General features: G+C 44.6%; 1 protein-coding gene across 3 annotated transcripts in view; it reads left to right on the forward strand.

Moving 5' to 3' along the window:
• Positions 1-21090, forward strand: part of SLF1 (SMC5-SMC6 complex localization factor 1) — a 673081-nt gene that overhangs the window by 362494 nt on the left and 289497 nt on the right. For all 3 annotated transcript variants that reach the window (XM_069225438.1, XM_069225455.1, XM_069225447.1), the window contains exon 13: positions 20023-20168. In XM_069225438.1, coding sequence (XP_069081539.1) covers positions 20023-20168 — 146 coding nt within the window. The remainder of the gene's footprint in view (positions 1-20022; positions 20169-21090) is intronic.

Here is a 21090-nt window from a genome sequence, read left to right on the forward strand (position 1 = left end):
ATTGCATCACCTAGTGTAATGATTTGTTATAATCATATTAATGTTTTTGTTTCCAGCACAGTTCAGAATCAACACAAATGTGCTTAATTTGTGTTCCTAATTCAGATATATTCTGAAATCCTTGCACAGTCCATTTGAATATTGTTGTGCGCTAGAAAAAACTCTTTCCTACCCCCAGTATCCAGCATGGTTGTCGCATAAATCCTCTCACTTTGAAGTCAGAGAAAGAAAAGTAAACACCAAGCTCCCACTGAAGACAGAGCCTGTCATTTTTCCTTGTTCCTTGAATGCACAGCAAATGTGATGAGAAAAGAACATGATTTACAGGCTTGTTTACACATAGGGAGCACTCCGAAGGGTACTGTAAAGAAGGTTTGGGCAAGGGACGGGACAAAATCAAGTTGAACAGCCTAAAACAAATAAAGCCAGCAAACAGAAAGCAACGCAATGTGAGTTACAAACGACAAAGCCAATGGCAAGCAACGGGCGAATTGCGTTTCCAGGGAAGCTCCATGACTGTACTTAAAGTAGCAGCCACATGATACTTTGTGGGGAAAGTCCAGTATTTTTGCCCAGTCTGTATCATGCAGAGGTTTGGCCACATCACTCTCAGAGCCCAGGAGTGATCTCCGTGTTGCATGAAAGGTCTGTACACCCATCACATCAGTTTGCCACCAGTCCATATAATGTAGAGCTTCAGGCACACCTCATGTAGGGTTAGTGCCAGGTGGCAGACATGAAATAGGGCATTTAATGATTGTTTAAGGTGTTTCTAAGTAAGGAGTTGACCCGGGTGAAGATGGTAGTCTGCCACAAGGGCTTGGAAATCTAGTAGCTCGCCATCCAGAAACGAATCTCCCGTTTAAATCAAATCTCCGCCTGACGGAGTTGCTCTCAGCGCAGCCGTCCTGTGTGAGAGGAAATGCCTAGCAAAGCTAGTGCAGGAGCACAGGGTTTCTTTGTGTCAGTGAGTTTACAGGTTCTAGCAAGGCAAGAGAAAAATGTGCAGGTTTACCCTCGATGGTGTTCTGTAGAATGGTCAGTAAGAAACAATGAGTAGTGCAGTAAGCCTTCTGAAATGGGGTTTCCGTTTGGGCTCCAACGGAGTACCCGCACTGGTCAGATGAGGATATCCCTAAGAGGTATCCCGGAGGCACTACGGAGAGGGACTTTCCCCAAAGAAGAGGAGTGTTTCCGGGGTCAGCCCAATGAAGAGGGTGGACAAAGGCCACCGGAAGGAGAGGAGCATGGAGAGGAAAGGAGCAGAAACGAGAAGCCTAGGAGAAAGAAGATGCAGGATCTGATCGTAAGGAGCCAGGAGCGCGCCGGACGGGAAGATGCGGGAGCCGACCGTGAAGAGCCAGAGACGGCAAGAGAGGAAGAGAAGGAGGGTGGTGAGAGTCCACGAGGGAGAGTACCAGCCAGACAGCCATGCCACGTTCCTGGAGGAGCGTGGCTAGACAAGGTACGGTCTTGTTTTGGCAGCATGCAACCCATTGTCACGAAGGTGGCGGGGAGGGAAGGAGAGTGAAGGGGTACATGAACACTCCAGTGGTTATATTTTGAGAATCCTGGTGGAGGGAACCTATAACTGGGCACACATGAATGGTAACCACACCTGAAGAACAGTCATCACGAGTGTATGCAACTCCACCTGTCTCCACGAGCACTTCCCCGGTGGTCCCCCCCATATCCCGAATACTAGAAACGCTTACCTGAGACCCATCCCTTGTTCCTTTCTTCCGAGGTGGATTAGTCGGAGTCTCTCGGTCCCGAAGAAGCTTATCTCCAGCCAAGAGAAAGGACGAGGAGAAAACAAAAACCCAGGAGAAGACCTAAAAAGCAAGAAAAATGCATGAGGAACATATCTGTTACCATCTATGAAGAGTGAAATAAATATACATTAATATACTCGAATCCCCTAGTAGACCTTCTTTTTACGGCGTAATCCACTACACCCTCCTTAAAGTCTTTACAAATAAACCCCATTTTATGCAGGGGACGGGCAGACAGCCAGCGAGCCACGCTTTGGACCTGTGCAGCTAAATAATAGTATTCTAAGTCTGGAAGTCCTAATCCACCCGCAGTCACGGGTAGCTTTAGAGTGGAAAGAGCTACCCGATGGCACACCAGCAACCAAATCTGATGTTTGGCGGGTCTGAAGGAGGAGTGAAGGATGAGCAGGGGAAGGTTTGCAAAATAATACAGTAATCGGTGTAGCACACCATCTTCACTAGTACCACATGGCCCACTACAGAAAGCAGAAGAGAAGACCAAAAATCAAACTGGGCTCAGAGGGACCGTGTCGCTTTGCAGAGATTTTCATCCTGCAAATCAATGAGTAAATGGTAGATATTAATCCCTAGGTATCAAAGGGTAACTGGTTCCAAGTTCAATCTGAGGTCTAATTGTATATAAATGGGAAAACAGTACCATGTGTACTTTTACACTCGGGGATAAACCACCTTGTTCTTCTCTTCCTTATTTATCTAGTTCTTAACAACATCCCTTTGAATCGATTGCTGCTTATCGCCCATCTAATCTCGCTTTCTTCCTCCTCTTTTACTATCTTTGATGGGTAGTCCTGGCTCCCAACTCTAAGATAAATGTGGAGTCCCGGACATACACTCTAGTGCTGTGACACTACAGACAAGTTGTGGGTACCGCACATCCTGACATTAGGTGTCAGACTGTCGCTCACACCATCTGCTCTGGCTCTTAATTTTTTTTTTTTTCGGTTGAAAGTCCATTTGAGGTTGAGGTGAGCCAGGTGTGTTTTTTTTCAACTGGTTTAAACTAGCATAAGGTTTCCCTAATTGTTTGCCGTGGGTTTTAATATGTTTAGAAACATAATCAAAATGTTGCTGTTGCTTTCTCTCCAAGAAAGATTGGGTAGGTGTGATGGCCTTGACACAGTGCTGAAGGGCATTAATTTACTACTGATCAAGGACGTAATGTGACACTTGAATGTAGCGTATCAGGAGGCAATCACAAAAAGACCACAGTGAATAAATAGTGCCATGTAAAAAAAAAAAAAAGTAAATAAATGCACTGATGACGTAATGGGGTATCCCATGGGCAGGGATGGAAAGGCTTCTCGTTAGGCAAGAATCACTCCCCTGGAGGGCAAATTTATTTTAGGTAATTTCTGCCTATTTCTATTAGGCCGATCAGCCCCCTGGGGGGCAGAAACCACTTAGGCACCAGGGATTTGTGTGTGTTGTGTTTGGGGCGGACAGCCCCGTGGGCAAGGGTCGCTCCCCATGGGGGCACTTTACTGTTGGCCATTTTGGCCCCCCTTGGGGGCAGATTGGCCTATTTTTGTAAGGCCCATCTACCCTCAAAGGGGGGGCAGAAAGCCCAGCAGAGACCAGGGAAGAATTGTTTTTGTTTAAAAAAAGGTGGGGTTATGGCCATACCCCCACCCCAAATAAATGAGAACAAAGTTGTTTTGCCCATTGGTGGACAGATGGGGCAATTACCCCCTATCCACTCCCCGGGGAGCAGAAAGTCTACTATATGCCAGGGAATAAAAAAAAAGAAATAGTGGGGTAGTGGCTACCAACCAGTATGGGTATGGTTATGCCCCCACTCCAGCTGACGGAGGTAATAGTCTTTCAGCTCTCTCCCGCACACTAAAAGATCTTATCCCAACATCAAGCAAGAGGACATTTGATTATTTTGGTTTTACATTTGGGCCATGAGAGCTTGTCTAACTCTCAAAATCGTCCCACTTGGAATGGTGAGGGCTGCACTTTTTGGTTTTTGGGACGCTGCCATTTAAAAAAAATCTACAAGACCTAGACACATCTGAAAACTAAACATCTGGGTGATTCCTGGGTGGTGTGCTTCACATGCACCCCACACCATTTTCCTACCCACAATGCCCTGCAAACCTCCAACTTTGCTTGAAATCACACATTTTCCCCACATTTCTGTGATGGAACCTTCCGGAATCTGCAGGAATCTACAAAATACCCACTACCCAGCATTGTCGCATCTATACCGATAAAAATGTTGCCCCACTTGTCAGCCTAAAAACTTTTTTTTTTTTTCAAACTGCCCTTTTGGACCCACTTTGGTTCCCCCTCAATTTCGACATGTGTTTGGCTCTTCCCTGTCACATGCACTTGGCCCACCTACACAAGTGAGGTATCATTTTTATCGGGAGACTGAGGGGAACGTTTGGTGGTAGGAAATTTGTGCTGGTGCGGTGATCCCACACAGGAATGTGGGAAAATTAGATTTTTTTAGCTAAATTTGAGGTTTGCTGAGGATTCTGGGTAAGAAAACACTGGGGGATCCATGCCAGTCACACCTCCCTGGACTCCCTCAGTGTCTAGTTTTCAGAAATGTCTGGGTTTGGTAGGTTTCCCTAGATGGCTGCTAAGCCCAGGATCAAAAACGCAGGTGCCACCACCCCTGCAAAAACTGTTAGTTTAGTATTTGATAATTTTGATGTGTCCACGTAGTGTTTTGGGGCATATCCTGTGGCGGGCACTAGGCCTACCCACACAAATGAGGTACCATTTTTATCGGGAGACTTGGGGGAGTGCTGGGTGGAAGGAAATTTGTTGCTCCTCTCAGATTCCAGAACTTTCTATCACTGAAATTTTAGGGAAAAGTGTTTGTTTTGTTTTGTCAGAATTTGAAGTTTGCTAAAGTCACCCCATCCTGGATTCCCCTGGGTGTCTAGTTTTGAAAAATGCACAGTTTTGGTAGGTTTCCCTAGGGGCTGGCTGAGCTAGAGGCCAAAATCCACAGTTAGGCACTTTCCCAAAAACACGTCAGATTTCAATGTAAAAATGTGATGTGTTCATCCACGTTTCCTGTCGCGGGCATTAGGCCTACCCACGCAAGTGAGGTACCATTTTTATCGGGAGACTTGGCGGAACACAGAATAGAAGAACAAGTCTTGTTGCTCCTTGTCTTTCTCTACATTTTTTCCTTCCAAATGTAAGACAGTTTGTAAAAAAAGACGACTATTTGAGAAATGCCCTGTAATTCACATGCCAGTATGGAGACCCCGGAATTCAGAGATGTGCAAATAACCACTGCTTCTCAACACCTTATCTTGTTCCCATTTTGGAAATGCAAACGTTTCCTTGATACCTATTATTCACTCCTTATATTTCACCAAACAAATTGCTGTATACCTGGTATGCAATGAAAATCCATTGCAGGGTGCAGCGCCTTTATTATCTCTGGGTACTAAGGGTTCTTGATGAACTTACAAGCCCTATATATCCCCGCAACCAAAAGAGTCCAGCAGACGTAACAGTATATTGCTTTTAAAAATCTGCCATAGCTGAAAAAAGTTATGGATGGAAACGTATACAGAAATGGCTCTTTTTTCCCCTCAATTTCACTATTTCTTTATTTTAGCTGTTACTTTCTGTAGGTAAACCTGAAGGATCTGCACAAATGACCCCTTGCTGAATTCAAGATTTTGTCTACTTTTCAGAAATGTTTAGCTGTCCGGGATCCAGCATTGGTTTCACCCCCATTTCTGTCACTAACTGCAAGGAGGCTGAAAGCACAAAAAATAGTAAAAATGGGGTATGTCCCAGTAAAATACCAAAATTGTGTTGTAAAATGTGATTTTCTGATTTAGGTCTGCCTGTTCCTGAAAGCTGGGAAGATGGTGAATTTAGCACCACAAACCCTTTGTTGATGCTATTTTCAGGGAACAAAACACAAGCTTTCTTCTGCCGCCCTTTTTTCCCATAAAAAAAAAAAATCGCTTTATTTTAGCTAATTTCTTGGTCTCCTCCAGGGGAACCCACAAACCCTGGGTACCTCTAGAATCCCTAGGATGTTGGAAAAAAGGACGCACATTTAGCGTGGGTAGCTTAAGTGGACAAAAAGATATGAGGGTGTAAGCGCAAACTCCCCAAATAGCCAAAAAAAAGCCTGCCACCTGAGGGGAGGGAAAAGGCCTGGGAGCGAAGGGGTTAAAAGCCAAGGCCGGCCGTGGCTGGATTCGACACATTCCCACCTGGCTGTCAGTGGAGTTACAATCAGGCCACATTGTGCTCAACGATGTTAGTGCTCAGCTAGCCCAGGTGCTGAAACAATTAGCCTAGGCATTGCAGTGCCTGATAAGCCCATGTGCTGCATTGCACAGCTGGATTAGGCAATGACGCCACTTTAAAATGATGTGTTTACATATTATTCTAAAGTTCTGTTGGTATCTGATTCGGTTCTGTGGTCCAAGGACATGCACCCACTCTCACGACTAACAGGCAGTCAGGTCTCTGGTTGCCCCCACCCCTCCCGGCCCCCACCCATCCCAGCCCCAATCCCATCTGCCAGACAATGCCACAGCAGTGCTGTCATGCATAACAGAGGAGAGAAATGGAGGAAAAGGGGAGAGAGACCACTACCCGCCCTCCTATCTCAATTGGCACCAATGTATCCTCACCCAGGCCGGTGGCCCTGAAGCCAGGATCGAAGAAAGACTTGCTTATCAATGCAAGTGGGAGTGGCGGGTGTAGGAGATAAACTGTCCACGTGGCTCACAGGAGAAAACTGCCTGTCCCGAGCTGAACCACAACACAATCTAGAAGGTAGGGGTCTAGAACCTTTTTTGTAATAAGAGCTACTTATGTTCAATTAAAAGCCTCCTGAGCTACGAACGTTGTTAAAAATGTGTAGTAGTAACCGCATCAGACAAGATTACATTAGTGGCGCCATATGCAAGACTACCAGCAGTGATCAGTTCAGTGCATCAGACAAGGTTGCTTGTAATAATGTTAAAAATCCTTTGTCAATGTGGAATGTCTCTACCTGGGTAATACAGAACAGCCATAGCTGCAGTCCAGTGCCCCTAGTACCAAGTTAATGTTAGTAGGTCTCTGCAACACTGATTTTTATCACTCAAATATCAGCTTTAATTATATTTTGGAAGTTCAGCCATTTTTAACCAAACATCACCTTATAAATTCTGAAAATACATAACATTTTCGTTGCACATACATGCTTTTAAATTTTGATATACACATGTTAATTCAACCAAGTAAAAGCTTCTAATTTAGTTCATATGGGCTGCACACATGAGAGCTACTTACTGGTATTTGGAAAGCTACTAGTAACTCACAAGCTACTCTTTGGGAAAGCCTGGTCTAGACAGTTTGTAACAATTAAATTAAGTTTGGTGTATCAGCGTTAGTGTTTGTTCTTTGTTTTCTTAGCACAGTTTTTACTCTGTGAGCCATGTAAAGAAAAGACTGAGGACTTTGCTACCTGTATTGCACAACCAAGTGTCAGTAGTTTACTCTTTCCGTTGAGATGTTTGTAATCCTAACGAGTGCTTCTGTATCCTGAGATATCTTCTTTAACTAAGTACACGCTAGCCCCTGGATGGAGTGTAGTCCCTTTGTGCACAGCTACGTACTGGGGAGAATCTGCTACCTTTTTTTATAAACTTAAACTATTGAACCACCTTCCTCATTGAAAGTAGATGTGTTGTTGTTTACTATTTTTTACTCATCCTACGGTGATAGTACATTAAAAAGCATCCATTCTCTTGAAATTTCTCAATTGTTCCTAGCTGGAGGGACTAGTTTTGATATCTATGTAAGAATGTTCCCCTTTTGGCATGGTCACCTTCCCCCCCACCTGATATCTGATTCTAACTTAACCAGACCCCAGCCCCTGTGTTATTTCCCTAAAGTCTACTTTTGTTTCCAACATTTGGCACAACTTTGGTACACATATAAGTCTGTTGTAAAAGTTAACCAGTGGTACCATGGGCCCTATGGCCAGAGAGGGTCCCTACGGGCTGCAGCAAATAGTATGCCACTCTAAGGTACCCCTCACCAACACACATGCACACTGACACTGCACATTGTGGGTTGGTGGAGAGAAAAAGGCAAAGTCGACATGGCATCCCTCCCTGGGTGCCATGCCTACCAAACACGGCTTGTGGCATAGGTAAGTCACCCCTCTAGCAGGCCTTAGAGACTCTAAGGCAGAGTGCGCTATTCCACAGGTGAGGGCATAGCTGCATGAGCATTATGCCCCTACAGTGTCTTTAAGTGCAGTGTGGCCATATTGAGTACATGGACTGGAAGTTGTCAATACGAACTCCACAGCTCCATGAAGGCTTCACTGGATCCTGGGAAGTTTGGTATCAAATTCTCAGCTCAATAAACTCAGACTGATGCCAGTGTTGGATATATTGTAAAATGCACACAGAGGGCATCTTAGAGATGCCCCCTGAAATTTGTCCAACCCTCCAGTGTGTAGCTAACCAGTCTATGCTAGCCTGCCACTATCAGACAAGTTTCTGACCCCATGGGGCGGGGGCCTTTGTGCTCTCAGGAATCGGGGACAAAGCCTGCTCTGGCTGCAGGTGCTTCTCACCTCCCCACTGCAGTAACAGCAACACTCATGCCTTTTGTTCTGCTGCCTCAGGGCACTCCTGCTAGTGGAGATGCCCTCCATCCCCTCCCGCACCCCTGGACCAAGACCCACTTTTGGCGGCAAGTCCGGCAAGAAACTTAGTAAACATCAGGAGGAGTGTCCACTCCAGCGGGGAACACCACTAGGGTGCAGAGAGCTGAGGTGAACCCCTCCTGGCAGAATCCTCGATCTTGTTTTGGAGGGAGATAGCCAATAGTGTTAGGTATGTGCCCCCCTCCCCAAAGGGAGTAGGCACAAGAAAAGTGTAGACACTCTCATGCTCAGTAGCCATTGGCTATTGCCCTCTGACCTTTCTAATGCCCCTAAATCTAGTATTTAGGGGCACCCCTGAACCTTGCTCTTCAAATTCCTGGCAACCTAAAGAAAAAGAAGGACTGAAGAGCTGCACCAGCAGCGAAAACCCCAGAAGACAACTGACTTGGCCCCAGCCCTATAAGCCTGTTTGCAGCTTCAAGACTCCCACTACAAGAAGATGACTCATCCTGCAGGATCAGCGACCTCTGCCAACCCTCAGAGGACTGCCTGCCTTCTCTAAAGACCAAATCTCCAGAGGACAGCTGCCCTGTCCACAAAGAAACCTCCAACAAGGACTCCAGAGCCCTCCAGATATGCAAGTCCTGCCCACTCTGCATCCAATGCCCAACCCGAGTCCAGGTGGCCTACCTGACCAGAGGGAGTCCCCAGGTGATTCTGACCTCAAGTCCACCCCAGGTTGACCCCTCCTGGCCACGACGATGACTCCTACAGCCTGAATCCAGAGGACTCCCTGGCCGCGACCGGATCTGGTGAAGATACCGATGCCTAACGGTACTCCTGCATCCGCAGCCTCCTGGCCTTGGGGAATCCAGAGCCTCAACTTACCTGTCCAGCTGTTGGTCTTCTTCGGGTGACCCCCTGGACCAAGACTGCAGCCTCTTTGTGAACCCGGAGTTCCTCATAGGGAAGCATTGGGTGCCCGGCACTGTGTTTTCACCCTGCACCCGGCCACTCCTGTGCCGCTGAGGGGGTGTCTTTGGTGCTTGCCTATGACTAAACCTTACTTTGATATAGTATTTACAAAGCCAGCTTCATACAATTTATCATTGAAAAAGATGTTTTATTTATTTTAAATTAATGCAACTAGGGGATGGCGAGGAACGTAAGAGTGGTTGATGGGAGAAAGAATACGCTACTGAGTGGAAGTCGTTTAAAATTTGGGGTTGCAAGTAGAAGCAACACAGAGATCGAAAGGTGTATTTGAGGGGGAAGTAGCAAACGAGGAAGAACGCAAAAAAGCACATGCACTACTAAGAAATGCTAAAAGAAAAAGGACCGTTCCCTGAATACAATCAGTGTAAGGTTACAAGTCATCCAATTACAATGCTGTAAAGAAAGAATACGCCAGAAAAGACGACTTGTCAAAATAAAATAATATTAGCTTGAAAAAATAAAGCTTTGCAATTTTGTGCCTGCTAGGCACCTTTTTGCTAGTCACAAGCATTCTGTTTGCGGGGGCACTCGAAGTTAAAAACAGCAAAAAGTACCTTAATCACATCGGGAACAGCGGGTAGGCACTAATTAGGTTGCATAAATTAGTGCTTGATCCCTGCTCCACACAGAGTAATGGAAGTGATGCCAGGTGTGCTTTGACGAATTATGAGGCTGTAAAGAAGAATGCCACGGAAACTAACAAATGGTGAGTGACAGGTGGGCACCAAACTCTCTAGTGAACACAACACTCATTCGCTAGTGAGGCGGATGCACTCGCACGCTCGACCCTAAAAATGGATCCTATTGCAATACACAATGCATATCTTTCTTCAGAAAGAAAACTATACACATTTAGCAGATACAGCTCAATATGGTATTTACCAACATTACTATTTTTGTCTTCCATGGAAGCACACGTGTGTATGTATAAATATCTCTATTGCTCATATCTAGCCAAAAGGCAGCAAAGCCTGTGAAAACTAAAGTGTATGTGTGTGTAAACACATACTCTTTAGTTTTCATAGCCTTTGCTTGCTTTTGGCTAGATTTGTGCTTTAGAAATACCATATGCAATCATACATAGGCTTGTTTTCTGCACCACTGTATGGTTCACACAGTCAATTTTTAATCCGAGGGTATGCGGTCACGGCACTTACTTTCCTGCAATTATAAGCTGAAAGTCTTTCCTGCAGACTCCGTGGGGAATTGGAGGATTTATAATATAGTTGTTGAAGGGAGACACACGGAATGGTAACAGACACGCTGAATCGAAAGACACACACTGATGTGAGTGGGAACTTTCTTAAAAATGACAGTCCATTTTTGGGTAAGGGTTTCATGAATTCATTTAACTTGCGGACAATAGCAGCAAGAGTTACGTTTTTATCAAACATGCTTCTGAGTAGCGAGATTGAGCAAATTTACGTAATTTTCTTTAACATCCATTGATAAATGTTAATGCTGCTATTTGACTCTATGGGACATTATCAGATTAATATGCAAGCCGAGTAGAAAGCGTTTGCAGCCCTTATTCCGTGGTTATATGTGACTGACCAGTGGTAGAACACTGTTGAATTTAAGAGACAATACAGATATGTTGTGTTTTGTAGCGGTAAGCATTGATAAAGGCAACTTGGGCGAAAAGCGTCTGCTTACGTAATTAATAAATTAGTTATATTTGACCCCATGAGTGCAGGTATTTCTCTTCGGAGGAATGGTTGTGGATATTTGGTGAGTCCGCCCTCATGAACGGTTCACCCACCTTAAAGGAGTTCGGCAGTTTGGGGGAAGCTGCTTTTTGATATATTTATTTTTATATATATATATATATATATATATATATATATATATATATATATATATATATATATATATAATCTCTAGACGAAGCGTTTTTAGTTTTGCTAATAACTTATGCGCAATTTGAGAAATGTTCACAGAATTTTCAAAAGTAGTGTACAAGGTACTTTAGCTGAAGCCTGGAAATTTTCATGCTGATTCATCAAGCGACAGCTGAGAAAAAGAAGGGCAGGGGGGGCAAGGGGGGCAAAGACGCTTTTCCCTATTCTATGTCTATGGGTATTGTACAATCTTTCGGCACATCTACAGTCCGAACCACTGCCACTGAATGGAATTACTCCGGATTTGGCAGGAAGCTAAATTTTGGTCCACAGATTGTGCTTTTGTGATTTGTTGTAAATCTGTAAACTCACATAAGGGGTCAGAATAGAGGTATACTGACCCCATAATATACATGGAGGGGGTCTCTAAAGGAGTCTTCACGCTAAAAAAAAAAATTTTTTTTTTTAGCTGATCCGTGAATCCACCACGGCACAGTGCGACCCCCAGTGTTAATCCGTGATCCGAAGCCCAGTAAAAAAAAAAAAAACACTCACCCTCTCACACGCCATACCCCCACTGTGTATTGCCGAAGGCCGTGCGCACAGTGGGGTTGGGTGCATGTGACAGAGAAGGGATTGGTGACAGGGCCAGGCCACTAGGGCCATGCGCAGCAGTGGTTGTTTTAACGTAAGGTATTTAACTGTTACTTTATGCTAAAAAAACATAGAAATTCACTGAAAATAACAAAGGGTACCGGGACGTCATAGCGAGGTTAACGTTTTAGCCACACAAAACCATAGAAATTCAGCATTTATAGTTATACTTATCTGAAGAAACTTGTTCTGGAAAGTAACTTTAAGCCACGAGTTCTAGCTTCTTAACATGGTATAACTATACATATAACTATAGCTAATTAGATTTTATGGTTCTGTGTGGAGAGAAATGTGAACATAACTATAACGTCCCTGTAACCTTTGTTTTTTTCTGTGATACACACACACACACACACACACACACTGGAGGTCACAAACACGCACAAATATATTCTTGCTGCAGTGGCTTTATCTTGTGCAGAATTCCTTGTTTCTGTTAGCAGCTCGGCTTTTCAGTCGTCTGGATAGTTCATTGGTTTGGGCTGGGCGTCGTAGCAGGGTGGCGTTATCTACGCTGCATAGGGATATTGAAGATGGAGGCTTGTCAGTCCCTAATGTTCAACAGTATTATGCTGCACACTTAACACACGCTGCAAAGTGGATGACTCAGTCGGATAACTGTGAGAAGCGACTATTTGCAGGCGTATTGGGAGGAGAGGGGTTGGCGCATGTATTGATGACAGGCTGGGCGGTCGGAGGCTGATATCCCCTATCTGGTTAAAACTACTGCAGGGATTTGTGAGCAAGGTGTTAAGAAAGTACTTCGCCGCGCTCCATTTGATAGGGAACTGAACATTTGGAGTTTAGCCCCCTTTAGGAATATGGATACTCTGTCAAAGGATGCTTGGCGAGTAGGATGCTGCCTAGTGTCGGGTGACTTATATCCCAACAGGGAGTTTATCTCTTTTCAGGAGCTGCGAACTACGTTTGGATTGAGTACTGGTCAGTTCTTGCTGTATGCCAAGATGGAGAGCGTGGCTCGAGAAGTCTGGTCTGGATTCCTGGTGGTCCCCCCGATTTCAGTGGTGTTGAATGGGCTTATAAATTGGGGTGAGGAGTCCCACTTGATTACCATGTTTTATAAAGCACTACGGGGGGATCAATCAGGGGTGGAGTGTGTGGCGCGCAGGACCTGGGATCGAGATCTGGAGGATCCATTAGAGGACGTGGATTGGGAGGTGGCGCTGTCACTGGTGCATACGGTTTCTTTTAACAACCGATTTAAATTACTGCATTTTAACTTTGTTCCTCGTGGATATTTTACACATGCTCATCTTAACAAGATTGACAACAGAGACCAGGTGTCCTAGATGTGGGGAGATAGGGGTCTCCTTTCTTCACTTCGGTGGTGGTTCGAAAGATAGACGGGGTCACCGGTCTGGGCCTCACAACAATACCTGTGACTTGTTTATCAGGTGTATTGCAAAGACCACGGGGAAGGCGCGTCCCATATAGATTTGCACAGCTCACTCTGGTGCTGGTTAAGCGTAGGGTGGCTATAGGGTGGATGAGTACACAAAACCCATCCATTCCTTATTGTTTTGGGGATGTACTGGAATGGGGTGTTGCTGAAGAGCAATACATGAGGATGACACGTAGGGGGTATTGACGGACATAATGGTCTGGGGTACACTATTGGAACTCTTCACTGGGGTGGAGGAGTCCAGCCCTGATTGGAGTACTGATGAGGATGGCTTACTAATGGAATGGTATGTTGTGCATAAAAGGTGACAACCAACTGTGGTGATCTTGTAACGCTGGTAGTTATTATATATGAACGATTTGGTTACATGGGAGGTCCTTGGGTTGGGGAGAATGGGGGTATCTACTGTTGCAATGATTGGATTTGCTCCACATTTCTGTTTGTATATGTCATCTCTCTCCGGTCAGGGGATATATAGTTACTGTGGTATCTTGCACTGATATGCACTGCACTGCATTTATCTTGTTATTGTTCTATATTATAACCTCAATAAAATAGTTATATACATACATACATACATACATATATACATACATACATACATACATATATTATTCATTCATTTATTACTTTACTGGGTGTAAGGGTATCTGACAATTGACTGGTTATCTTGTTGTTACTGAGGGTGAGGTGGATGAGAGGCCTAGAGGTACAAAGTAGAAAAGAACCATGTCAAATGCAGGTATCACCTGCTGAACCTTATAGCATTTCTTATGGTTCTTCACCTGACATCTGTCTTTGTGCCTGTAGTCCATATTCTGAAGTAGCCAATGAGTTTGAAGCACCAATGAAGATGTTTCTGAGGTCTCCTCACTCATAGGATGGTTTAAAAAATCAGCAGTGTAGGCATATTTGGTTGGTAGTTCTAGCTGTTAGTTAGTTCTTTATTGTTTACGCCAGTGGTTCTTACGCTGGGGGTCTATGGACTCTTGAGGGTCCACAACAATTATTTAGGAGTATGCAGCTGCTTAAAAAATGTAATACTATTAGCAAATTAATAACATATTTATATGTAAAGAAGACATATGTAAACTGTAAATTTTAAAACGTTCTGTAATTGTGAAAACATTTGAAACAAAAATGAAAAACTTCCTAGCATACTTCACTGAAAGTTTCAGTTCTATTAAAGACACAGAGGGGAGGATTATGCTCTGCTTTCTTCCTTTTATTTCATTCCAGCAGACTTCAACATTAACAAAAAAAACCTTTCCCAGTAGGCAGAGGGAAAGGAAATACAAAAAAGTTCATCCAGTCATCAATCAGCGCAGTGCTTCATAACCAAACTTTCTCTGATCACCTTCTTCTTTCTTTTATGTGACAGAAGGGTCTCCATATGATTTTATTATTCGGTTTTGGTCGCATCAGATCCTGAAAATTGCAAAATAGAACCATGACATCAAATCAGGTGAGCATAATTTTCATTGTCCAGAAACAAAAAGGTGAGCATGTGCCATGACCTGTTTTCCACAAAACAAACTCCTGCGTTTAATATAGTGTAAAGCATTTCCAATACATGGAAAGTATCTCAATGGAATATACTTATACCTTACAAAGTCATAAAAAATGCTATTGACTCAAATATAATTTCCCTTAAACCATGGAGGGATAGGAAAGGTCTCAAAAACCTTGAGTGGGAATAATCCTCGCCTCTGTGTCCTTAATAGAATTGAAACTTTCAGTGACATATGCAAGGACATTTTTCATTCTATGTCAGGACTGGAGGTGAGGATTATGCTCCTTCTAAGCTTGTCCACCAGCAAGGACGCCTATCCAAAACCGGTATAAAGTAAAACTGCTTGAACATGGAGTCTGAAGACTAATCTGCTGCATTAAGGATATCCTCTAGTCTAGCCCCTTGAGAAAAGGCTTTAGAGGCAATTGCCCCTGTTACAGAGTGGGCACCAAATTGCGACACATCAGTGCCTGCTTCTTGCTTGACCCTGTGGACCCATCAAGCTATGGTGGGAGAGGAGACTGCTTTGAAAGGTTTCTTGAGAGATATTAGCAATTACATGTTGCCAGGGAGACTCACTTCTTCCAGCATGTTCTCGTATGCCTTGAGGCACCATACCACACACAACTTGGTTGGACTTATCAAATGCCGGATAAGCCACCACCACAGTGTTGGATTTTGTTTGTCTAGTAGTGTGGAAAGTGACACCCTGGGGATATCCAGGGCTCGGCCATCCGAAACTCTATGGCGGGAAACCAAACAGAGTAGATTGAGGGTTTTGCAGATAGTTCTGTTTAGGGGCAGTGGCTGACGGATTCCTGTCATATATTTACTCACTAACGGGTTTTCCCCTACTTGAGAATCATGTATAGGAATGTGATCTGCAGAAATGACCGACCAATACAAGTTGACCATCTGATAAACTAAAATTTGCGATCCCAACAAGGCCAGAAAGTTCATCAACCTCACACCCCACTGGATTCTTACTGTTTTGAACACACCAACAAACCCATCATGACCATGCCAACCTGTATTGCTTGATGATCCCATCTGCCCATGCTGTGGCCAGCATTCTTTCAGCTTTCTACGAAAGTCCTGGCTCGCCATCTTTCCCTCCATGTGGGGCATTCGTCCCTGTAGGATTAACGGGTAAAGTTGTCCAGAGGAACCCAAAGGAAATCTGGAGTGTGGGGTAGATGGTTTGGAGAATCCCAAGAAAGTTCCAGAAGAACACAGAAGCCAAACTTGAGACCTCCAGATCAGCGTGATCAGGACTAGGCTTGCCTTCTGTAGTCTTGAATTGACAACCTCATAATCATTGCTATTTGGGGAAACGTGGGGAAACGTATCCCCTTTCCCTGGACCAATCTTGCAAAAAGGTCTCTGTTGCCGTTGCAAGAGGGTCCAGCTTCCGCTGGAAGTATCTGGTCACCTAGTGATCCAGATGGGAGTCAAGGCCCCTACTGATTGTCCAGTTTCTTGAAGATCCGTAGATCTAGCTGCCATAGGCTCATATCGGACCACTCTTTAGAGCACCATCAGCTACGTCGTTGGAGGCTCTCGGAAGGTACTCCCCTGTGACTGAGATATTGCTGGACAGGCAGAATGACCAGAAATCCTTGGCTAGGTCTGTCAAGACTTTAAATCTGGCGTCCCTAGATGATTGATATAGGGAATTACAGAAATGTAGTCCATTTTCCGGAGAGCACAGCAACTTGCTGTCTCTTTGGTCCAACATTCAACTGCAGAGGACCCTGCCATCAACTCCAGACAGTTTATGTGGAGTTGTTGCTCTGCGGCTGGCAATTTTCATCCTATGAAAGATCCCTGACCCCCCCCCCCCTTCCAAATATCCAGGTTGGATCCAAAACAGGCTCTTCCATTCAATGCCTCCATGTGAGCCAACCACCACCTCTTCTCGTCCTTGACATCCTCTGCTAAAGGAATCTGTTCTGAAATGGGAGGCCCCTGCACAGATGGAAGACTTTGAACCACTGAAGAGCCCTGTAATGCAACACGCCTGGAAACATTGTCTGGATGGTAGAGGACAAAAGCCCTAATGTGGGCAATTTGGTGCAGTGAGGTTGTGGGCCTTGAAAGTTTTTCTCAACTTTCTCCAAATCTTTGACACTTTCCTTGAGGGCAGACTTAGGGTCTTTTCTGATAAGTTGATGACAAGCCCTAGAAATGTCTGCTTAGATGAAGTCAAGAGGGATTTCTAGGAAGGAAGGGGTAGAGGCCAAATCATCTGAAGGAGAGAATAAGGCTTCTGCCAAACTTCCCAGGTCAGTGGGCATAGGACTGTAACCAATAGCCTTTTTCAATCATTCAAAGGCGCTCAGGTCCACTCCTGAGTCCATTTTAAGTTTGGGATGGCTAAGCCCTGTGAGGGCACCCTGAGAGAGGGGTTGGTCGAAGGATAGGTTTAGTGGGGCGAGACAGGCATACACTGGATCTAAAGGCTGTATCGCAGAAGCCACTGCCTGGTGGATGGAGGCATCCACCGCCTCACAGAATTCGTCTTCCAGTGGAAGGACCGACATGAACTCTTTCTCCAAGTATTCATCCTCCCTGTCTGCCCACCTGTTGTATGCGATTGATAACAGGCACGGGGGGATCACTATGGTACCGGCAGCTTCAGGCAAATTGGAAATGTAGAATTTGTCAGGGTAGCCCGTTGGGCTTTATTGCGGCACTGGATGACGCCAGGAAAATGTTTAGAAACACCAATAACGCAAAATGAATGGGCAACTTCTAGTAAAGTAGCCCTTTGGGGTGGTATTATGGCACTGGGAGAGGCCAGTGCTAGTAGCACGAAATAGGTCAAAAACTAGGGGGCTGATACACCCTATGTTTGCGAAGAGTAATGCTCAGTCCTGCCTGGGCTCATGCGGCACTCAGAAGCGCTGTTGCACTGCTAATAACATGAACAAGCATTTTCAATGCAGCGGGGATCGCATTTGTTCGAGTTAGAGCTATTAGTGTTGTAAAGCAAAATCACGTGATCGCGCTGCGTGTAAAATAAACAGATAAAGTAGTCCGGACTCCAGGCTGAAAACATCGAGCCTCGTATGTTTTTGGTACTTTACCGGTGCTGTGTAGGTGGGCTAAACACCGGAAAAGGCATGACGCATGCATGCCTTTCACAAATGAAAGCAAGCGGATTTTAAAAGGCAAGCCCACGAACCAATGTAAGTGACTGACGTGGCATGGGTGTGGTTTAAAGCCCAAAGAGAGATTACAGAATGGACAGAGCACTTTGTGCTCGCCCATAAGAAGTGACAGAAAGTACTGACCCGTTTCACAGATGTCTGCCTCTTATTTATTATCACAATTACAGAACCCTGCGGATGTAGAAGGCTTCCAGGTGGCTTGAACGTGGTGTTGGCTCTGTGGGGACGCAGCTCATCAGACTCTTCAATTACAGTTTTGCGTGCATCTCAGTGGAGCAATGAGACAGGGCGTCTCAGTCACATGCCCCCTAGCGGGTGGGACGCCTCACCTCACTCGTAGGGCCCTGAGGAGATAAATAAAATAGTCCACAAATGGAGTGCTGACACGGGTCCTGCTGCATGTATTGCTAGAACCAAAAAAGTTGTGAATTATACCAAATAGTTCAAATACACTGAGAGAATAAAGAGAAAACGCGTGTATCTGCTGAATCAGGGGAAAAAAAGAGCAAGTTGATTAGGGAGCATATAGTTATGCAGGGCTGAATTGATTGTTGATTGGATCAACTTTTTTGAATTTCCTTTCCCGTTGCCTATTGGCAAAGTTAGTTTTTTGTTAATGTTGAAGTCTGCTGGAATGAAATAAAAGGAAGAAAGCAGAGCGTAATCCTCACCTCCAGTTCTGATATAGAATTAAGTTGGTATTTTTTACCAGAGGCGTCCAGCAGCTTTAGGAGGGAGGGGGGCGGCGGGAAAAACACACACACACAGACACACACACACACACACTCATTCACAGACACACACACACACTCTTTCACACACAGACACACAACCGTTGACAACACTCAGACCATTCAAACATGCACGCACGGACCAATCATTCATTCATTTCATTTTAAAACATCACACACACACTCATTCTTTCACACACTCAAACATGCACATCCATTAACACTCATAACACTCAAACATGCACGCATGCACTAAACATTCATTTTAAAAGATCACACACACTCATTCTTTCACACACGCACGCACGCACATCCATTAACAACACTCATAACACTCATAACACTGAAACATGCACGTGCGCACCAAACATTCAATTTAAAACATCACACACATCCACACACCCACTTACCTTCAGCCTCCAGGTCCCAGGAGATGGGATGGGGTCAGTGAGACTGCTGACCCCATCCCACTCTGTGACGAAGTGTCACTGATTGACACTCGCCCTGGGCGCTTCAGGGCTTAAACATGAAGCGCCCAGGGTGAGTGTCAATGGGTGACGCTTTCCTCGTCACCCAGGAGAGGGCCTTGCGGCACCTTTGCTGAGCCGAGGAGGTCACGCCCATAGGAGCTGTCACCTCCTCAGCCCAGCAAAGTTCAGCTCAGGCAGCCAGGAGTCTGCGCAAATCGCGCATGGATCACTCCTGGCTGTCTGAGCTGAAAATGAAGAGTGTCTGTCAGGCTGGCCTTTGTTCATCCTGACAGACACTCTTCATGAGGGGCAAAAGGTTGGGGGGCGTGACCCCTCCGCCCTAAAGGACGGGCCGCCACTGATCTCTACATTTATTTGTGGGAGCAGTTGAAGTACAACAAAAAGTATAGACAATTAGTGACCTCTAGTATGCACTGAAAAAAATAGAGTACACAAAGAGTAAAGCAATATCCAAGTGCCTATCATGTCGCATTTTCTGTTAGAAGTCAAGTCCCAAATTTGAAGCACTACTACTACCACCTTCCCTTTAAAATGTCATGGTTTGTATACTTCGGTTTGTGTATCGAACAAAATAGTTAATTATTTATTTATTTGTTAAATGTATACTTGTTTCTGCGGCTTTATGTATTATTTTGTCATTCAAATTGTAAAAATTGCTTAGGTGGGGATCCCCGGTGTCCATTAGTCATTTATTGCGGGACCCCAGAAGTTGAAAGGTTAAGAACCGCTGGTTTACACTGTTGATTTGAAATCTTATTTCTGGATGTTCTCTATAATGAGTGATTGTTTTCATTTTTTAGATTTTTCAGTTGAAGAATGTGAATCATTGATTTGTTCCATACCTTCCCCCTGGCTTCAGATGTTTTTAGCAGACTCTGTCTTTAGAACACTGTGTATAAAGAACAATCTCCATTTGTCTTCTGAACCGCTCTCTCTTCACAAGATGGTATGATACATTAATTTCATATTGCTTGAATGGACTTATGCTTGGTGCTTACTGCCATTATTTATAAATATGCAACTGTTGGATTTGTTTTGTGTCTGCATAATCACCCAGCCTTAATTTATGGCTACAGGCCAGAACCAGTTTGTGGACTTTCCAGGAGGTACCATGAATTTGTTTGTGGGCATTCCATTCCGTCAGTGGGCAGTTGTCAACTCATGGAGAGAGGGTAATGGACATGGTGATAAACCAAGCTATGGGTTTCAGTACTAAGCAAACATTTATAAATACAATACGTTTTTCCTTGTCCAGCTGTCTCCACTGAACCAGACATTGGTCTTCGGTTATGTGGAGGATAGCTAGTGCACTGGTTCCTTTTTCGTTGAGAAAAAAATGAAGGGCTATAGGGGATGTGATGGTGCAGCATGCGTCCCCCGATCCTTAAATAAACATGCAAAAAAGTGTGCTGCTTCAGAGAAGGGTTTGTAACTATTTAGTATTCCAATTAGTTAGGTCAGACAGAGAAAGCATTGCTTATCGGATACACAAACCCTCAGCCACCGAAGTGGTAGGCTTTATCATCAGGCCATGTGCCTCGCTGGGCGGATGCTGCAATGCCCAGTGGGCCTTAACAAGGGGGCTAACTTTGCCGAAGATCTTTTCCCTAAACAAAATTGCCTGGCGACGGCAGTTGGGTAATGCCCTGCACCTAGTTTTGAGGGAGGGGTAGAGGGAAAGATGGTAGATTAGGAATAAGTGAAATTAAAATTATCTAAGGGCTATCAATAAAATATTTTTATTTTTACTGAGGACTCGTACCAAAATTAAAAACAGATGTAGATCTTAGAAAGATGCCAATGAATCCCAAGTTAAAAAAAAAAGTTAACTTGTTTCCTGTCTAAGTCTGCTCACAAAAGTGTCAATG

This window comes from Pleurodeles waltl, chromosome 1_1, assembly GCF_031143425.1.
Source record: "Pleurodeles waltl isolate 20211129_DDA chromosome 1_1, aPleWal1.hap1.20221129, whole genome shotgun sequence".
In the NCBI taxonomy this organism is placed as follows: Eukaryota; Metazoa; Chordata; class Amphibia; order Caudata; family Salamandridae; genus Pleurodeles; species Pleurodeles waltl.